Source organism: Salvelinus sp. IW2-2015, linkage group LG26 (assembly GCF_002910315.2).
Source record: "Salvelinus sp. IW2-2015 linkage group LG26, ASM291031v2, whole genome shotgun sequence".
NCBI classification, from domain to species: domain Eukaryota; kingdom Metazoa; phylum Chordata; class Actinopteri; order Salmoniformes; family Salmonidae; genus Salvelinus; species Salvelinus sp. IW2-2015.
Window position 1 is genome coordinate 9,319,607 of NC_036866.1, and position 21,031 is coordinate 9,340,637.

Here is a 21,031-nt window from a genome sequence, read left to right on the forward strand (position 1 = left end):
ATTTAAAAAATTGAAAATGATCCGCCCAGTAGCATAGTGGGCGACATCTCACGTCACCCCCACTTTCAAAAGATCAAAAAGGCCTTTGCCGCAACTTCAAATAACATTGAGTTAATGTACTTCAATGCTGGTCATTATGATATAGGATTACTCTCAGGTCCAGAGCTCACATCTTGAGAAACTTTCCTCTGAAATCCCCATGCCACTCAACTCCCCCGGATTTCTAGTTAACCACCTATTTCTGAAAAGACCTATTGAAAAAGCCAATGGTTCCCAAGGCAATCAAAGGCATTTCAATTAAAAGTTCTTTAATATCAGACTTTAGCGCAGAAACCTTTTCAACTCAAAATTGAACGACGACGTGAAGTGTTCCTCTTGCTGTCATTTGATGAGATTTCAGGTCTACGAGTCGGGATCGACACCGCCACTCTTCCTCCACATCAATCTAATCAAATGAGTCTGGGTATCAAACGGGTGTGACAACCGATCAACTTTGAGGTGAGGATTTCCTATGTTGCCTGCTTGAAGCGTTCCGTACCCCCCCACTTTCTTGTTATCTGCTTTTGAGAGTTAGCGGAATGCGCTCCCCCAGCCAAGTTGCTTGAGAACTTGTCTTTCCCTGTTCGCTGCTCAAAGAGAGAGGTCCTCTGGACAACTGGTCATGCCCTCAGACAGAGGCGTGAGGTTTGAAGGGAAGGTGGGGAAGGGGTTGAGAGGGGGTGGGTGGGCATCTTTCATTGGGAGTTGTGCCTCATTTTGTTTCTTCGTTCTCGTTTCGTCTTCCTCACGACAGCTCGACCGCCTGCCGTCGCCTTCCTCTCGTTCTCGTCCCCATGTGCCGGCAGTGGTCCCTCACTCCCACTCGTTCACTCTTCCTGGCCGTCCGTTCTTCCTTTCTATCGCTTTCTTTCTCTCTCGTGATTGGTTGGTTTCTCTCTCCCGTTGATTTCACACGGTGGTGCTTCAGTTGTAGCAGAGGAAAACAGGTATCCATTTTTTTATTTATTATTACCCAGATTAAAATGCTGATGAACTAAGCTCAGCTCAAGCCTAGCTCCTCTTCCAACAACCTGAGAAAAGGAAATGAGAAGGATATTCAAAATGCCTTCCACCAACAATTTTCTGAAGCTCATTGTAGACTGCAGTAGAGGACAAATCAATAACAGTTCTTGATTCAACTCTAGTACTGTGAGGAATGGGAATAGTTATCTTACACTTTAGTACTGTGACAGTCCAGTCACCCCACCATGTTGGTATGCACGTTCACCCTGGTAAGTTGAGTCCTGCGACAGAGCCACGTCGATCTGGGACTTGAACTCATCGCCTAGATAACTGTCCTGTTACAACAGAATGAGAAACACCCAATAACATCCAAGATAAAACAAAACACAAATTCTTCCAACATTTCCCTGAGAGGATCAGATGATATCAGCAAAATGAACCTTCACCCAGACAATCACTGGTGGCGCCATAATCATATTGGATACTTTATTATTACCATACTGGCTTCTTGCTTAGTGTAAACAATATGACAAACATTACATAGAGCCACTGGGCAAGGTGAAGATATTGAAATTGTTATTTATACCCATCTAATCCTCTCAGATCTCCACAATTGCAGTGTGGGGACAATTTGGGATTGGGCATAGGAGTACGAGGCCAGAGTCTAATTTGGTATAGCTGAGGTAGTAGAGGGTGGAGTTTAAGCCAGTATTGTTACCTGGGACAGTTCAGGCTGGGAGAGGCCAGGTTGGCTCATCTGTGAGGGCTGGCTCATGGTGATGTAGCCCTGGGTGAGTGGCCCCTGGGAGAAGGGCTGGGAAGACACGTCCTGGCTGTTTGGCCCATTGCTTTGTCCACTGCCACTGTGGTTCCCCATGCCGCGGGTCCTCTGGCGCCCGCCACGTCCCGCTTTGCCCTTCAGCACCCCACCACGACCTGTGTGGCAGAGAGAGAGACTAATGTCAGCTCACTTATCAAACAGAATAACCAATAGTAAACATGCATTGCAGAGGAGAAATAGTAGGGGTACGAGGACATCTCCAAAGCTTTGTAACATACCATCACCACAACAGTGACACGTACACTGTCAAGCAACTCCGAGGTCCAAGTAGAACACAGAGACTGGATATTATTTGGATACTGTCCAACTTCACAGGGCCAAATAAATATTCCACCAGTCAATATATGCACAACTAATGAATAATGGCCGTTTGCTTCCTGCTCACCTGCAGCAGGGCCGTTAGCCTGGGCCAGGTAGCCTGGTGGAGGCATGGGAGGTATCACCAAGTTGAATGGAATAGGCATGTTCATGGCTGCCATGTGGGCTGGCCCGGCCCCAATCATGCCGATCTGGTCGTGGGTTTGGAAGTACATGTTGGATGGACGCCCTGTTGAAAGAAACATGTCACAGTAGTCATGCATGTGTGAGTGGTCACATCACTGGAGAATGTATTTGTTCCATGTAGTTATTTTTTTTAATGTAACCTTTATTTAACTAGGCAAGTCAGTTAAGAACAAATTCTTATTTACAATGACGGCCTACACTGGCCAAACCCGGGTGACGCTGGGCCAATTGTGCTCCGCCTTATGGGACTTCCAATCACGGCCGGTTGTGATACAGCCTGGACTCGAACCAGGGTGTCTGTAGTGACGCCTCAAGCACTGAGATGCAGTGCCTTAGACCGCCGCGCCACTCGGGAGCCCAAATGATAGGACTTTTCATTGTATCTGTCCCATTATGGTGTCTGTGAGAGCATGAGCAGCGCCATTGAGGCCATCTCCATTCTGAAGTAGGGTCAGTATTCTTCTTCTACTACTTCTATGAGTTGGTAAAACTGAAAGGGTGCACACTGCCACCTGGAGTGTGTTGTTTGAACAGGTAAAAAGCCAAGGTTGGCGATTTACTGTCACCTGCAGTTATGGAACGTTTACTCCAAAGCATAATTCATTGTCTGATCCCTCCTGAAGACCCTTCCTTAACCCATAGGAAGTCCCACCCAGTCGACTACTTCAAAAGGAAAGTCCTCAATGGCACTGCCCATGCATTAGCCTATATGAAGAGGTTGTCTAGGTGTGAAAATGTTAGCAGCTATTGAAGGAGGTACAGAACAAAATTAACACATTATAAAACAATGATTAGAGGTATTTTTCCACTGACCTGCGCTGCTGCGATCGTAGGCAGAGCCAGGGATGAGAGCCTCGCGGGCGTCATACATGGCAGTGCTCATGAACCGGGCTCCCTGGAACACAGACATGGGTTCAATACCCAGGAAAACGCAGAAGCACTGCTGTTCTGTTGTCGTAACATATTGGCCAACAAAAGTGTAACTGTTCAGAGTGTAACCGAGAAAAAGTGTTACAAATGTTCCTGGGGAAGAAGTGTTAAAAGTATGACTAAATAACATGTATATGGGACTAGACTCTACATGGGATAAATAACCACACTGAAAACATGTGCCAACTGTACACTCCTGTGATAACTCACAGGGTTAATGGCGTTGACCAGCTTGCGGGGCTTGCTGAACTGCATCAGGCTCTCTCGCAGGTTGTTGAGGGGTCCCTCCACCAGAACCTTCTGCTCCTTGTAGTAGTTGAGCAGGTGGTTCCACAGAGGCTGCTTGGACAGGGCCTTGGGGTTGCCCACAATGATCACCCCATACCTGAAAACATACGTTACACAATATACAACACTGGTCAGTGGGAGATTACCTTTAATCTGCCATCATAGAATGAACCATTAAGTGTTGCAGGCATTTCTACTTCGATGACAAGATCTTTGACCAATGCGTTTGCATTGTCTACATTCACATTGACGGGAAGGGTAAACATTCTAATGGGGTCACGGGTCAAATTGATTCATACATGATATAAAATGGATTTACACATGAATAATCGCTTCTAAATTAATCACGTATTCCTGCTGAACCACTATTACGATTTCCAGCCGGACTGGAACAATCCTTCCAGAGAAGCTGTGGTGAGAATGAAGACTAATGGTCCAGATGCTTACTTGGCTCTGGTGAGGGCCACGTTGAGACGGCGTGGGTCGTTGAGGAAGCCGATGCCCTGGTGCTCGTTGGCTCGGACGCATGACAGGATGATGAAGTCTTTCTCCCTACCCTGGAACGCGTCCACGCTGGCGATCTCAACCTCCTGACAGCAGAGAAAAGAGGACAGACCAGTTTTGTAAAGCATGCATTGGTCAAATGCAACAGGTTGCGACATATTAGTAGTAACGTAATACTGATTTAAGATTTTATAAATCTGCTACCACCTGCAGAACAATAAAGCAAATCAATATGACAAATTATGTTCTTGAGAAGACAGTGACAACAAAAATAAATCAAATTGTATATTTTTTTTTACAGTGTAAGTTAAGCTATACTGCTGTACCTGGTAGAGCTTGGTGTGGAGGGAGCCGCTAAACTGCATGTACTGCACCAGGTAGGACCTCTGGCCCTCGTAGGGGGTGATGATGCCTATCTGGTCAGGCTTGGCTCCAGCCTTCAGCAGCCTGGTGGTGATCTTCTCCACATTAGCTGCCTCAGTTCTGGGGAGAAGGGGATGGTAGTTCAAATAGTTCCAAACAAACAAAATAAAGACACGCTAGTTGCATTCCCAAATAGCAATCTTTTTTTTWATTTCACCTTTATTTAACCAGGTAGGCCAGTTGAGAACAAGTTCTCATTTACAACTGCGACCTGGCCAAGATAAAGCAAAGCAGTGCGACACAAACACAGAGTTACACATGGAATAAACAAACGTACAGTCAATAACACAATAGAAAAGTCTATATACAGTGTGTGCAAATGAAGTAAGATTAGGGAGCTAAGGCAATAAATAGGCCATAGTGGCGAAATAATTACAATTTAGCAATTAAACACTGGAGTGATAGATGAGCAGAAGATGAACGTGCAAGTAGAGACACTGGGGTGCAAAGGAGCAAAAAAATAAAAATAATATGGGGATGAGGTAGTTGGGTGTACTATTTACAATTGGGCTGTGTACAGGTACCGTGATCAGTAAGCTGCTCTTGACAGCTGATGCTTAAAGTTAGAGAGGGAGATAATAGTCTCCAGCTTCAGTGTTTTTTGCAATTCGTTCCAGTCATTGGCAGCAGAGAACTGGAAGGAAGGTTGGTCAAAGGAGGTGTTGGCATTGGGGATCACCAGTGAAATATACCTTCTGGAGCGAGTGCTACAGATGGGTGTTGCTATGGTGACCAGTAAGCTGAGATAAGGCAGGGCTTTACCTAGCAAAGACTTATAGATGACCTGGAGCCAGTGGGTTTGGCGACGAATATGCATACAGGTCGCAGTGGTGGGTAGTATATGGGGCCTTGGTGACAAAACGGAAGGCACTGTGATAGACTGCATCCACTTTGCTGAGTAGAGTTTTGGAGACTATTTTGTAAATGACATCTGCGAAGTCAAGGTTCGGTAGGATAGTCAGTTTTACGAGGGTATGTTTGGCAGCATGAGTGAAGGAGGCTTGTTGCGAAATAGGAAGCTGATTCTAGATTTAATTTTGGATTGGAGATGCTTAATGTGAGTCTGGAAAGAGAGTTTACAGTCTAACCAGACACATAGAATATGTGGACAACTACAAATACCTAAGTCAGAACCGTCCAGAGTAGTGATGCTAGTTGGGCGGGCAGGTGCGGGCAGTGATCTGTTAGTTTTACTAGCATTTAAAAGCAGTTGGACGCCACGGAAGGAGTGTTGTATGGCATTGAAGCTCATTCGGAGGTTTGTTAACAGTGTACAAAGAAGGGCCAGAAGTATACAGAATGGTGTCGTCTGCGTAGAGGTGGATCAGAGATTCACCAGCAAGCAGCAAGAGCGACATCATTGATATATACAGAGGAAAGAGTCGGCCTGAGAATTGAACCCTGTGGCACCCCATAGAGACTGCCAGAGGTCCGGACAACAGGCCCTCCGATTTGACACACTGATCTCTATCTGAGAAGTAGTTAGTGAACCAGGCGAGGCAATAATTTGAGAACACAAGGCTATTGAGTCTGCTGATAAGAATCTGGTGATCGACCTGGCTAAGGCTTTCGACTCTTGTCAAAGAAGATGGCTGCACAGTACTGTCTTCTATCGATGGCGGTTATGATATCGTTTAGGACCTTGAGCGTGGCTGAGGTGCACCCATGACCAGCTCTGAAACCATATTTTATAGTGGAGAATGTACGCTGGGATTCGAAATGGTCGGCGATCTGTTTGTTAACTTGGCTTTCGAAGATTTTAGAAAGGCAGGGCAGGATGGATATAGGTCTATAACCGTTTGGGTATGGAGTGTCTCCCCCTTAGAAGAGGGGGATGACTGCGGCAGCTTTCCGATCTTCAGGTATCTCAGACGATACGAAAGAGGTTGAACAGGCTAGCAATAGGGGTTGCAACAATGGAGGCAGATCATTTCAGAAAGAGAGGATCCAGATTGTCTAGCCCAGCTTATTTGTAGGGATCCAGATTTTGCAGCTCTTTCAGAACATCAGCTGTCTGGATTTGGGTGAAGGAGAAGCGGGGGGGGCAAGTTTCTGCAGGAGGTGCAGAGCTGTTGGCCGGTGTAGGAGTAGCCAGGTGGAAAGCATGGCCAGCCGTAGAAAAATGCTTATTAAATCTACGATAATCGATCATTTCATCGGTGGTGACAGTGTTTCCTAGCCTCAGTGCAGTGGGCAGCTGGGAGGAGGTGCTCTTACTCTCCATGGACTTTACAATGCTGTTGATACTTTGAGATTAACCTTGACTGGACTGTGATCCGTACCTGTTCAGGTAGGATGTTCCAGAGCTAGCGATTTCCTCCTGGCCTTGAGTCACATAGAAGAACATGGGTTTGTCTGGCTGTGGCCACTGGAAGTCAAAGCCTTTCTTGATGCGGTCAGCTGCCCAGAAGAAAAAAAATGCATTGTCAACATGGTTAGTATGGCACTTCGTCTTCAATAAGCCAGTGAGATTGTGAACAAACCTAAATTGCCAGCAAATATGTGCACAAAAGCAATACACTTCGAGTTAGAGTAGAGTTACAGAAGATTTCAGAGTGGCCTAATTTTAAACTTCCGCAGTAGAGTATGTGTTTGACACTCAGTGTTTGAACACAAACCCATTGGAATCTGAAACACTGCTTGAATCAATACACTGCTACTTCTAGATTGCAAACAAACATGGTTTCTACAGAAACGTTTCTAGTTGCTCTACTGTATATTTTGTGGGGAAATGTTAGTAGGCACTAGTACATTGCTAATAATAAGTTAATTATTGTTGTACACATTACCAATTCAAAAGCTATAATATGAGCAAGTAGCCTGGTAAAAACATCTAACTCACCAGCAGTGACTCCGTTCTGCAGGGAGCCCTCGTAGAAGATGTTGGAGGGGAAAGCGCTGAGGGCCGGGTGCATGCGGTACTGCACCTGCAGACGGATGGGCCTGATGCCCAGCACCACCAGACGCTCAAACAAAGACTGGGACAGGCCTGCTTTGGCTGCCTTCTTACACATCACTACTGGGCCCAGCTGGCAGTGGTCTCCCACCAGAATGAGCTGTGGAGGGGGAGTTCACGATTAAATGACAATTAACCAGAAATGTTTAGCCTCTCTCGAGCTGTAGAGAAATCAACACTGGGAAATTACATTGTCTGGTACAGTCTTTTAAACAGACCATGTCCATTTCTTTGGCAGAATTTTTTTTTTAAGTCTGGATTGAGTAGGTCTCACTGACTGTTGAACCATTGACACTTTTTGTCAAAACATGTCCATGCAAAGAACATTGGAATTGAACCAATCTTAAGCATAAATCGTTTTTTTGTGTGTTTGTGTACATGTGTGTACCTGCTTGGCACCCAGGACCACGGGCACCATACACTCTGGCTCGGTGGCCTGGGTGCTCTCATCGATTAGGATGGAGCGGAACTGCATCTTGGCCAGACGGGGGTCTCCTGCCCCCACACAGGTACAGCAGATCACATCTGCATTCTAATGAGGGACAGTGGCAAACAGGTTATGAGTTGGTTTAAATTAGAGGAATGGGGAACCCATATCGTCACTAGGTCAAAAAACATTCTACATCACAGGACTTGCCGTACTGTTCTCATAAGACTGTTGTAACTGCTGTGACTTATTGGGCAACAAAAGTGGTAGTGTTAAGTGTCCTCCTCACCATGAGCAGCTCTCTCTCAGCGGTGCGCTTCAGGGCCCGGTAGCGCTTCTCGTCAGCGGACGACAGCTCCCCGGTCTCATCCTTCAGCTGCTGCAGCTTTTGGAGCTCTGGCATACTGGGGGTCACAGCAGACACAGCATGTTGAGTCATTAGCAACACAGAATTAGTTATTATATTAAAAAGTAACACTTGGCAAGGACAGAAAACTAAGCATGACCCCTGTTAGCAAATCTGGCAGAACTATTCAATGGTTCTATTGAAGCAGTTAACAAATGCATTCTTCCCTTTTCTTCATTATTTGATATTTAAACAAGGCTAATACATTGCTAAAGGTATTAACAGGTGTGATTATGACAGCACCACTACAATTCAAGTTCAGACGGTGCAACAAAAAAAAGGACTTCATTTCCCAGCATGCCCCACCTGTCCATGTTGCGGATCTGGTTGTGCAGGGCCAGGAAGGAGACAGGGGAGTCGATGGCTTCTCTGCTTTTAGCACACAGCCTGACCACCTTCAGGCCCGACATGTGGATCTTCTCAGTCAGCTGGTCCACTGCGATGTTACTGGGAGCACACACCAGCACGGGCCTGCAGAACCAAACACACAACAGATGAATGCAGAATGCAATGACAACGAGCAGATGCTATAGCATACTTTCATAGTTTGCTTTGATGTTTAGCCTTCTTGTACATAGCCACCTTTAAGTTGCTCTGGATAAGAGCTTCCGCTAAAATGACTTGCTTTTAACAAATACATAATGAGGAGTGTGAACTGCCTTACCCATTGCCCTGCCTGGCGAGGTGGTACACGATGGTGGCAGAGGTGACCGTTTTCCCAGTGCCGGGGGGGCCTTGGATAAGACTGAGGGGTCTCTGCAGCACAGTCTTAACAGCATACACCTATTTTAAACACACAAATCAAAGCCAAAACACTTATGAACGTTGCGCATAAAGACAAGCACATGGAAGTACGGGAAATTAACATTTAACTCCAGATGAAGTTCCTCTTGATTATAAGACGGCATTACTATCATGAGGAAATGTCTTCCTTTTCTAATCATTAATTCACTAAAACTAATTGGTTAGAAATTCAAAAGTGTCAGACCCCATGGTCAGGTGGGTCAGTGAGGTGTTTGGAGTGGGGGTCAGACCTGAGAGTGATTGAGGTCAGGCAGGCCCTGTGCAGTGAAGCGTTTGGGCAACTGACACTTGATGATGACATCTTCCACCTCGTGGCCCAGCAGCTTGTGGTAGATGTAGCCTGACACGGATGTCTCGTCCACAGCAAAGGTCTTCAGGGCACTCTGCATTCTGAAACCAATGGGTTATAGTGGAAATAAAGAGTGATGTGGTTAACAATGATAATACAAGCTAGTACCTTCATATCATGTCTTATTCATTAAATTCTTTAATRTATAACTAACAGAATTTATGTTAATGATAATTCGTGTGAAATRCAGCTTTAGCTGTGCAATCAGTACTCTCTGGAAATCGAGTCACGTTAAAAACATCAGAGCATCAAAAACCAAAGTAGAACTGATTAAATATTCTGATCTGCTTGTCGTACCTGTCAAAGGAAGTGGACTTCCACACAAAATCCACCTGGAAGTTGTGGGGTATTTCCACAGGAGCTCCGACACTGCTGCGCAATTCTATAGCAATCTCATCTCCATAGTCTTTCACAAAGGGTGCTAAGGAAATAAGTACAGCAAAATAGCCTTTCTTTGTGGAATGTTAGAAAGAAAAAGATGTGGTTTTTTTCTCTCCCCTTGAACAGGGTTAATAGTAGGGATGAAAGGTCTACAAAACTGTAGATTTTCCCAACATTAGCATACATCAGATACACTAGCGGGAGTGCAATCTAGAGGGGTGATAACCCCTGGATGGTCCTCTCCGAAGGGAGTGCTACGGTAGACTAGCTCTTTAACTATCTCCCAATAAAATATGATTTCTTTATGCAAGGCTTTAAACGTTACAACCCAATAACGTGGCTAGCATCAGACTGCTTACCTCACGTTTTGCAATGGCGACAAAAACGAGTTATCGTTTGAGACATTGAGATTGTTCAGATTGGCTGACGAGTTGAGACGCAAAACAACTTTCCCCCTGACCCCATCATGGAAAAGGAAAGATGGAGAGGTGGATCCTATTTGCTAAAAAAGGGAACACTGAGATCAAAAAGGTAGCAACCACTGAAGAAAATGTGTTTTTCTTCAGAATGATCTTTCAGTTAAAGGATACTGTCTGGGACTTTGATGACATGGCCGATGCCCTTCCAGAGTGGGGCCAGCTCTCCTTTGTAGCGCAGACATATCTCATCTCCTTGCATCAGCCGCATGTCTGTGCAAACAACCACAACAGAGACGTTAGAAACACTTTGCTCAAACCTACAGTACATCCAAAAATATATGAATGGTTCCAAGGAGGTGGACAAAATACAATACCGTACACAAAACGGCCAGCACAAAAACACACACACCACTGGGGATGCAGGTATGGGATGTGTGGGTTCTCTATGCACAACAGAACCACTGGTAGACAGAGAAAAGTCCATTGAAATAATTACCACCTGAATCCGTCTTGGGCAAGGAGAAATAGGCAATCCGCTTTTTATTTAGCCCCAGGTCCCACCTGACCGTTATATTATCTTGGGTCTGTGAAGAGTTACAGATGAGAACAAAGGGAAAAAAATGTATAACAAATTAGTCATACTGTCATTAGCTACATAAAAAAACAACTCAGCCACCCTGCTATGTTCAAGTACAATTTATGTTTCTTTGAACTTGCATCCTTCCCTGAACATTTTCACTGATTTCATAAATTTGTCAGGGTTACAGCAAGGTTTCCACCATTATAATTTCACCTCACACAAGACATAAGTAAACTTATACTGCATAGAATGTGTACGTTATAGTAGAACGTGGCACAGTAGATGCATTTGTGACTGCCCTTATGTTGATTTAAAGGGGAGTTAATGGATTATCTAAGGGGGATGTGGAGGCTGTACCTGGGACTCTTTAAGCTTTTTGTCGTAGTCAGCCTCCAGCTTGACGAGGGGGCCGAAGATGTTCTGGTACTGGTAGGCATCCTCGTAGCGCAGCAGCACATGCTGGGGCTCCTCGTCTACGCCGGGCTTCTCCAGGTCCTCCAGAGTGGCCGTGGGATTATCCTGAGACGAGAGGATGATGAACATGTTCATGATTTCATTCACGTCCATATATGGGAACACAGCCTGCTTCCTCCTACAGCTACTGATAGGTGGGGGATTCCCCTGCCTAATTTGGTTGCCCCCTGCCCAGTATGTCAGATGCTGTGGTGTTTTATGATTATTTCTGAGGTTAAGCTATGTCTACTTCATGGCTCTGGATAGGTTAAGACAGCCTAGTACCTTCCAGAGCTCCTCCAGCTTGTTGATCTGCTGGGCGGTGATCTGGCGGGCCCGGAGCTGCTCCTGCTCCGAGGGGATCTTCACCAGCCAGGAGAGGAAGCAGCGGTCCTGGATCAGCGGCTGCCACTGGGAGCTGTCCCAGTTGATGTCCTTCAGGCTGCTCTGACTGGCACATGGCTGCCTAGTAGCACAAACATATGGATACTGTCAACATATATTTGCGTTATCGAAAGTCTGTTCATGGACAGATGGTTGTGTTGCTCTCTTGCCATAATATGACATACTTACGTTTAAATCATGGTATCTATGGCAATACACATACTGTCAAATCTATGGTAATCACACATGCATAATCAGTCCATCACATCACACCCACTGTTAGCCACCATTCCCCCCTTTTCATCTGATTGTACACACCTGCACAGCAGCACCACCACCGAGTCGGCCTTGGCGGGGATGAAGCCAAGGAGGAAGACGTTGCGACAGCCACAGTTGTAGCACTCCAGCACCGTCTCGCCCAGTGGCCCATCTTTGTGCAGTGTCACCTCTTTGCATTTGGCTCTCACCAAGTGGTTCACTATGTGGCTGAATGAGAGCATGGGAGAGCATCAACTTACTTGCACACGCATGTAAGCTGAGTGCTCAAAATAGGCCACATTAACATACGTAGCTTAAGAAACAAGGTTCATGAAATCAATAACATGCTAGTAAAAGATGATATTCATATTCTGTCTCTGAACCTCACTTAGATAATAGAGTTGATGATACAGTGATAGCAATACATGGTTACAACATTCACAAAAAAAGACAGAAATGCCAATGGTGGCGGTGTTGCTGGTTATATTCAGAACCACATTCCTGTAAAGATTAGAGAGGATATCATGCTAAATACTGTTGAACTAATACTGCTACAGGTTCATCTGCCTCACCTAAAGTCCATTCTTGTGGGAAGCTGCTATAGACCACCAAGTGCTAACAGTCAGTATCTGGATAACATGTGTGAAATGCTTGATAATGTATGTGACATCAACCGAGAGGTATATTTTCTGGGTGATTTAAATATTGACTGGCTTTCATCAAGCCACCCACTCAAGAAAAAGCTTCAAACTGTAACCAGTGACTGCAACCTGGTTCAGGTTATCAGTTAACCTACCAGGGTAGTTACAAACAGCACACGAATGAATGAAATCAWCAACATGTATTGATCACACCTTTACTAATGCTGCAGAAATTAGCTTGAAAGCAGTATCCAGATCCATCGGATGTAGTGATCACAATATAATAGCCATATCTAGGAAAACCAAAGTTCTGAAGGCTGGGCCTAATATAGTGTATAAGAGGTCATACAATACATTTTGTAGTGATTCCTATGTTGTTGAAGCAAAGAATATTTGTTGGTCTGTGGTGTGTAATGAGGAGCAATCAGACATTGCACTTACGAAATTGCTTATTCCAGATACTAATAAACATGCAACTATTAAGAAAATGACTAAAATCGCTGTGTATTGATAAGGAATTGAAAAATGGTATGGTTGAGAGGGATGAGGCAAAAGGAATGGCTACACAATCAATTGGCAAACGTACTGCAAATTGAGAAATCTTGTGACTAAACTGAATAAAAAGACGAAGTAACTACACTATGAAATAAACATAAATGACCAAGAATGATGTTAAAAAGCTTTGGATCACCTTAAATAATATTTTGGGAGAAGAAAAAGCTAACTAAGCTCCATCATTCATTGAATCAGATGACTCATTCATCACAAAACCAACTGATATTGCCAACTACTTTAAAACCAACTGATATTGCCAACTACTTTAATGATTTTTTTCATTGGCAAGATTAGCAAAGTTAGGCATGACATGCCAGCAACAAAACACTGACACTACACATCCAAGTATATCTGACCAAATTATGAAAAGACAAGCATTGTAATTTTGAATTCAGTAAAGTGAGCGTGGAAGAGGTGAAAAATTGTTGTCTATCAACAAGGACAAGCCACCGGGGTCTGACAACTTGGATGGAAAATTACTGAGGATAACAGCAGACGATATTGCCACTCCTATTTGCCATATTTTCAATGTAAGCCTACTAAAAAGTATGTGCCACCAGGCATGGAGGGAAGCAAAAGTCATTCCGCTAACTAAGAATAGTAAAGCCCCCTGCACTGGCTCAAATAGCCGACCAATCAGCCTGTTACCAACCCTTAAACTTCTGGGGAAAATTGTTTTTGACCAGATACAATGCTATTTTACAGAAAACAAATTCACAACAGACTCAGCATGCTTATAGGGAAGGACATTCAACAAGCACAGCACGTACACAAATGATTGATGATTGGCTGAGAGAAATTGATGATAAAAAGATYGTGGGGGCTGTTTTGTTAGACTTCAGTGGGCTTTTGACATCATCGATCATATTCTGCTGCTGGAAAAACGTATGTGTTATGACTTTACACCCCCTGCTATATTGTGATCAAGAATTACCTGTCTAACAGAACACAGAGGGTGTTCTTTAATGGAAGCCTCTCCAACATAATCCAGGTAGAATCAGGAATTCCCCAGGGCAGCTGTCTAGGCCCCTTACTTTTTTCAAACTTTACTAATGACATGAGTAAAGCCAGTGTGTCTATGTATGCGGATGTCTCAACACTATAAATGTCAGCTACTACAGGAACTGAAATTAGTTTTAGAGTGGTTGGCAAGGAATAAGTTATATATTTCTAAAACTAAAAGCATTATATTTGGGACAAACCATTCACTAAACCCTAAACCTCAACTAAATCTTGTAATAAATAAATGTGGATACTGAGCAAGTTGAGGTGACTAACGTGCTTGGAGTAACCCTGGATTGTAAACTGTCATGGTCAAAACAGATTGATACAACAGTAGCTAAGATGGGGAGAAGTATGTCCATAATACAGCGCTGCTCTACCTTCTTAACAGCACTATCAACAAGGCAGATCCTACAGGCCCTAGTTTTGTTGCACCTGGACTACTATTCAGTCGTGTGGTCAGGTGCCACAAAAAGGTACATAAGAAAATTGCAATTGGCTCAGAACAGGGCAGCATGGCTGGCCCTTGGATGAAGAACATATAGCTAATATGAATAATATACATGTCAATCTCTCCTGGCTCAAAGTGGAGGAGAGATTGACTTTATCACTACTTGTATTTATGAGACGTATTGACATGTTGAATGCACCGAGCTGTCTGTTTGAACTACTGGCGCACAGCTCGGACACCCATGCATAACCCACAAGAGGTCTCTTCACAGTCCCCAAGGCCAGAACAGACTATGGGAGGMGCACTATATTACATAGAGCCATGACTACATGGATCTCTATTCCACATCAAGTAACTGATGCAAGTGGTAAAATTAGATTTWAAAGAAAACAGATAAAAATACACCTTAAGGAACAGCGGGACTGAAGCAACAAACATAGGCAGACACATGCATACACACTACACACACGTACACAGGGATTTTGTACTGTAGATATGTGGTAATGATGGAGTATGGGCCTGAGGGCACACAGTGTGCTGTGAAATCTGTGAATGTATTGTAATGCTTTCAAAATTGTATAAACTGCCTTAATTTAGCTGGACCCCCGGAAGAGTAGATGCTGCCTTGGCAGCAGCTAATGAGGATCTATAATAAATACAAATGCATGTTATGAATACACATTTTTAGTGTATGAGACACTGGAGTGCTGCATACCTGCCAGATGTATTGCCACGTCCATTGCAGAACCACTTCTTGCTTGTGTTGCAGTACACCACAGATGCAGGATCATGGATGCCACAGTAACTGAAAAAATAAACATAGCAAAAGGCCCTTATATGACATATGCAGCGCACAGAAAACAATAACAGAGATGAAATATTTGCATATTACAAAAAGGAAATATGTTACCTTATTAGCAAACTCTAAATCTTAGTTAGTAGGGTGTTGCATGTATAAACATGTCCATATGTTCCTCTAACAATTCAACCAATCAAATCTTATTGGTCACATACACATGGTTAGCAGATGTTAATGTGAGTGTGGCGAAATGCTTGTGCATCTAGTTCCGACCGTGCAGTAATATTTAACAAGTAATCAAACAATTTCACAACAACTACCTTATACACACAAGTATAAAGGAATGAATAAGAATATGCACATATAAATATATGGATGAGCGATGGCWGAACAGCATATGCAAGATGCAGTAGATGGTATAGAGTACAGTATATACATATGAGATGAGTAATGTAGGGTATGTAAACATTATATAAAGTGGCATAGTTTAAAGTGACTAGTGATACATTTATTAATCCAATTTTTTATTRTTAAAGTGGCTAGAGATTTGAGTCAGTATGTTGGCAGCTGTTAGCTGTTTAACAGTCTGATACTGTGGGACAATCGTATAAATTAGTAATCAAGTGTTTGGCTCGCTCTCCTACCTGCAGGCATGCAGTGGGAGGTCTTTGATGTAATAGGTGTCTTCTTCATCCTCCTCGAAGTTCAACTCAGCAAGGAGTTGGCTCGCCTTGGCCACATCATCGACTCCTCCATTGTGAAGCCCTTCATCAGGACCATTCACCTACAGATGGAACATGGTTGAATTAGGACTGCAACAATGCCAAAAACATGGAGGCATCGCTATGGCACTAGGTAGAGACATATTTCCTTTGCCACTACTATGAACTTTGAAGTTTCTTACGGTGGGTGTAACAACATAACCTAACTTTTAATTTGTATGTTACCAGTCAATTACTTGAGGAAGACTAGGAATTACTGCAGAACCTCGTTACCCACACATTCATTGGTACTGTTGTTGTTGGATAACAAACTAGTTAGCACTTAAAGCAGTACCAACATTTATCACATGTTTTTGGCCTCATTTGATAGGATGAAGTCAATGGTTGTGGATTTCTAACGTTACGCGTTGGCAGACAAGGTGGTTTGATAGCTAAATAATATTGCTGAAGTTAGCTAGTTATAGCTCATTTTGTAATACTAGTCAGCCAGCAGTGATTGCTACATAGTCATAGTTGACAATTTACCAGTGTATGTTAGCAAACAAGAGTTAACTAGTTAGCCAGTGCGCGAACATGGCTAGTAGTAGCTAGCTGGCTAACAGTAACGTTAGCTAGCTAGCGTTAGCAGTTGTAGGAATGGATGGAGGGCAAGCATGCAAGTTTGGCTAGTTTCACATGAAGAATAAAAACCTGATTGTCCAGCTGACTCTGGGTTTGGCCTTGAGTTTGCGTCTGGCTGGGGAGGGTAAAATCGGTAAACTCGTACTCCGAGCCCTGGGTATCAGCCCCAAGTAGCTCCGCTTCCTCCGTGTCCAGGAAGGTGAGCGTTTGAGAACTCGGCCCGTACGCCTCCACACTCATCTCGACACAAGTTGCGCTGACTAAATGGACTCCGGTGCAGTGATGAATATGATCAAGATCCTCGGTGATATGTTTATCCAAGCGGATATTTGTGATCACAGTTTCTGCTTCGAGTCAGATTTGAACCTAAACAAAATTCGAACCGCACCTGAAATTAAACAGAAAACACAGCTCGAGACGCGCCTGAACTCCAAACAGTGACGAACTTCCTAGCGCCACACAACGTAAGTGCGTTGAGCACGAAAGATTGACGTTTACACAATTACAAAGGAAGGAGGATGGATCTATTGATTGATATTAATGACAAAAATCGACTTTCGTTGTTGATAAATAAAATCAGTTGCTATCAACTAGAAGAGTTTACTATCAATATAATTATGATTGGAAGATAATGAACACACGTCTGAAAAGTATTGTGTGTGGGTTATTCTCAACGAGATTGTAACACAGGAAACCAACATTATTTTCCTTAAATGTATTCAAATGTGAATGAGGATAATCCTTTTCACAATGTTTCTTTCTGTCTCAAAACCATTGTTCAGCTCAAAGCCAAATAGCAATCTGGGAAAATTTAAATCTAGATGCCATAATAAAATATGATATACCTCCAAGAACAATAGGCATACACATTGAGACAGCAGATAATTTATAGGCTGGTTTAGGTGTTGGGCATACTGGGATCGATGTATGTACTATGTTTATTTCTAAATAGTAACCTAGTGGATATTCTGTGTTCCCTTTCCATAACACAACAAGGCACAGGTCAGAAGAGAATCTTAAAGGAAATTTCCCACCTCAACAAGCACTTAGGGACATAAATGCTTTCACATCTTTGAGTAAAGTCATTACAGTTGGTAAGCTCTCTCACAATGACAATTTCCTGATGACTCGTGCTTTTTATCATACACATTTTACTCATATGTAATAACCAGGTAATTACTGGTATGTGAAGGAACAGGTAAACAAAAACACAAAGATGAATCTCCATAGAGTCCATGAATGCTCCAATACCCACTACCACTTAGTCTATAAAACATACTGTATTTTGGGCAACAACAAAATATTGTGTATGACAGTTGTTCTGAGAAGAAGATACTATTAATCTGGATCAGCTACATGTTATTATGTGGCTGTACCACTAGAGGATTACATGGCTTTTGAAATTTACAGTACCAGTCAAAAGTTGACACCTACTCATTCAAAACATTTTTTTTACTATTTTCTACATTGTAGAATAATAGTGAAGACATCAACACTATGAGATAACACACATGGAATCATGTAGTAACCAAAAAAGAAACCAACAAATCAAAATATATTTTACATTTGAGATTCTTCAAAGTAGCCACCCTTTGCCTTGATGACAGCTTTGCACACTCTCGGCATTCTCTCAACCAGCTTCATGAGGAATGCTTTTCCAACAGTCTTGAAGGAGTTCCCACATATGCTGAGCACTTGTTGGCTGCTTTTCCTTCACTCTGCGGTCCAACTCAGCCCAGACCATCTCAATTGGGTTGAGATCAGGTGATTGCAGAAGCCAGGTCATCTGATGCAGCACTCAATCACTCTCCTTCTTGGTCAAATTGCCCTTACACAGCCTGGAGGTGTGTTTTGGGTCATTGTCCTGTTGAAAAACAAATGATAGTCCCACTAAGCGCAAACCAGATTGGATGGTGTATCGCTACAGATTGCTGTGGTAGCCATTGCTCATGTTTCTTGGCCCAAGCAAGTCTTCTTCTTATTGGTGTCCTTTAGTAGTGGTTTCTTTGCAGCAATTCGACCATGAAGGCCTGATTCACACAGTCTCCTCTGAACAGTTGTGTCTGTTACTTGACACAACTGTGAAGCATTTATTTGGGCTGCAGATTCTGAGGCTGGTAACTCTAATGAACTTATCCTCTGCAGCAGAGGTAACTCTGGGTCTTCCTTTCCTGTGGCGGTCCTCATGAGAGCCAGTTTCATCATAGTGCTTGATGGTTTTCGCGACTGCACTTGAAGAATTTTCAAAGTTCTTGACATTTTCCGGATTGACTGACCTTCATGTCTTAATGTAATGATGGAATTCTCTTTGCTTATTTGAGCTGTTCTTGCCTTAATATGGACTTGGTATTTTTCCAAATAGGGCTATTGTCACGCTCTGACCTTAGTTATTTTGTATTGTTTTAGTATGGTCAGGGCGTGAGTTGGGTGCGTTATCTATGTTTGTGTTTCTATGTTGGGTTTTTTCGTTTGGCCTGATATGGTTCTCAATCAGAGGCAGGTGTTGGTCATTGTCTCTGATTGGGAACCATATTTAGGGAGCCTGTTTTCTGTTGTGTTTTGTGGGTGGTTTTCTTCCGTGTCTGTGTGTTCCACACGGAACTGTTTCGGTTTTAGTTCGTTCACTTTATTGTTTTGTATTTCAGTGTTCAGTTTTGTTCCATTAAATAGAGGATCCTCGTATCGGCCGGCTAGTGGGCATCGAGCCAGGTGACAGCCGCCAGAGCCGTCTTCCTGTCCGAGCCGCAGAGCGCCGTCTGTCCTGAGCGCCCGTCTGTCCTGAGCCGCGCCGTCTTGTCCTGAGCTCGCCAGAGCCGCCCGTCTGTCCTGAGTCGCCAGAGCCGCCGTCTGTCCTGAGCGCCAGAGCCGCCCGTCTTCCTGAGACGCCCGTCTGTCCTGAGCCGCCCGTCTGTCTTGAGCCGCCCGTCTGTCTTGAGCCCGCAGAGCCGCCGTCTGTCCTGAGCCGCCAGAGCTGCCGTCAGTCAGGAGCCGCCAGAGCAGTCAGTCAGGAGCCGCCAGAGCCGCCGTCAGTCAGGAGCCGCCAGAGCCGCTCGTCAGTCAGGCCGCCAGAGCCGCCCGTCAGTCAGGAGCCGCCCGTCGTCAGGAGCCGCCAGAGCCGCCCGTCAGTCAGGAGCCGCCAGAGCCGTCTTTCAGTTCGGAGCTGCCCTCAGTCCAGAGGCGCTCCTCAGTCCAGTGGGGCCCTTTAGTAGGGTTGCCAGTCCTAGGTCGGCGCGAGGTGCGCCGCTCTAAAGACGCTACTGAAGTGGACTAAGACTATGGGTGGAGTGGGGTCCACGTCCAGTGCCAGAGCCGCACCGCGGACAGATGCCCACCCAGACCCTCCCTATAGGTTCAGGTTTTGCGGCCAGAGTCCGCACCTTGGGAGGGGGGGGGGTACTGTCACGTTCTGACCCTAGTTCTTTTGTATTTTCGTTGTTTTAGTATGGTCAGGGGCGTGAGTTGGGTGGGTTATCTATGTTTGTTTTCTGTTGTGTTTTGTGGGTGGTTGTCTTCCGTGTCTGTGTGTTCCACACGGAACTGTTTCGGTTTTAGTTGTTCACTTTATTGTTTTGTATTTCAGTGTTCAGTTTTGTTCCATTAAATATTCATCAATGAACACCTACACGCTGCGCTTTGGTCCTCCTCTTTTTCTCCCAACGAAGATCGTTACAGCTATCTTCTGGATACTACCCCTACCTTGTCACAAACAACTGATTGACTCAAACGCACTAAGGAAAGAAATTCCACAAATTACAAGGCACACCTGTAAATTGAAATACAGTCCAGGTGACTACTTCATGAAGCTGGTTGAGAGAATGACAACTGTGCAAAGCTGTCATCAAGGCAAAGGGTGGCTACTTTGAATCTCAAATATAAAATATATTTTGATTTGTTTAACACTTTTTTAGTTACTACATGATTCCATATGTGTTATTCCATAGTTTTGATGTCTTCACTATTATTCTACAATGTAGAAAAGAGTAAAAATAAAGAAACCATGGAATGAGTAGGTGTGTCCAAACTTTTGACTGGTTCTGCATATACACAACACTGGAATAACCATAATGGGAGATAACCCACTGGCTCCAGGTCATTCTACAAGACCCTGCTAGGTAAAGTCCCGACTTATCTCTGCTCGCTGTCACCATAGCTGCACCCACACGTAGCACGCGTTCCAGCAGGTATATCTCACTTGTCTACCACCCAAAAGCCAATTCCTCCTTGCCGCCTCTCCTTCCAGTTCTCTGCTGCCAATGACTGGAACGAACTACAAAATCTCTGAAACTGGAAACACTCATCTCCCTCACTAGCTTTTAAAGGACCACGCTGTC

The 21,031-nt window shown here is 44.1% G+C and overlaps 1 protein-coding gene across 2 annotated transcripts; it reads right to left on the reverse strand.

Moving 5' to 3' along the window:
* Positions 1–827: 827 nt before the first annotated feature.
* LOC111952926 (regulator of nonsense transcripts 1) lies at positions 828–17,161 on the reverse strand. Of its 2 annotated transcripts, none has more exons than XM_023971949.2 (24): positions 16,770–17,161; positions 16,002–16,141; positions 15,274–15,363; positions 11,970–12,137; positions 11,553–11,733; positions 11,172–11,333; positions 10,731–10,818; positions 10,406–10,504; positions 9,732–9,840; positions 9,316–9,475; positions 8,946–9,064; positions 8,588–8,752; positions 8,165–8,279; positions 7,837–7,980; positions 7,335–7,548; positions 6,775–6,892; positions 4,396–4,552; positions 4,013–4,155; positions 3,488–3,662; positions 3,161–3,242; positions 2,229–2,390; positions 1,721–1,938; positions 1,215–1,337; positions 828–1,070 (listed from the first exon to the last, which is right to left on the reverse strand). In XM_023971949.2, the coding sequence occupies exons 1-23, from the start codon at positions 16,938–16,940 to the stop codon at positions 1,218–1,220; spliced, it is 3,300 nt and encodes a 1,099-aa protein (XP_023827717.1). In that variant the 5' UTR covers positions 16,941–17,161; the 3' UTR covers positions 828–1,070; positions 1,215–1,217. The 2 variants fall into 2 exon arrangements, with proteins under 2 accessions (XP_023827717.1, XP_023827716.1); XM_023971948.2 differs by having other exon boundaries at positions 9,732–9,855.
* Positions 17,162–21,031: the final 3,870 nt, after the last annotated feature.

Bases quoted from the DNA above. Each gene is read 5' to 3' on its own strand.
- LOC111952926 (XM_023971948.2), bottom strand. From the start codon at position 16,940: ATGAGTGTGGAGGCGTACGGGCCGAGTTCTCAAACGCTCACCTTCCTG. The intron at 15,364-16,001 runs GTAGGAGAGCGA...TTATTTTTTCAG, and splicing joins CTCCCACTGCATGCCTGCAG to TTACTGTGGCATCCATGATC. The intron at 9,856-10,405 runs GTATCCTTTAAC...TTATTTCCTTAG, and splicing joins TGTCATCAAAGTCCCAGACA to CACCCTTTGTGAAAGACTAT.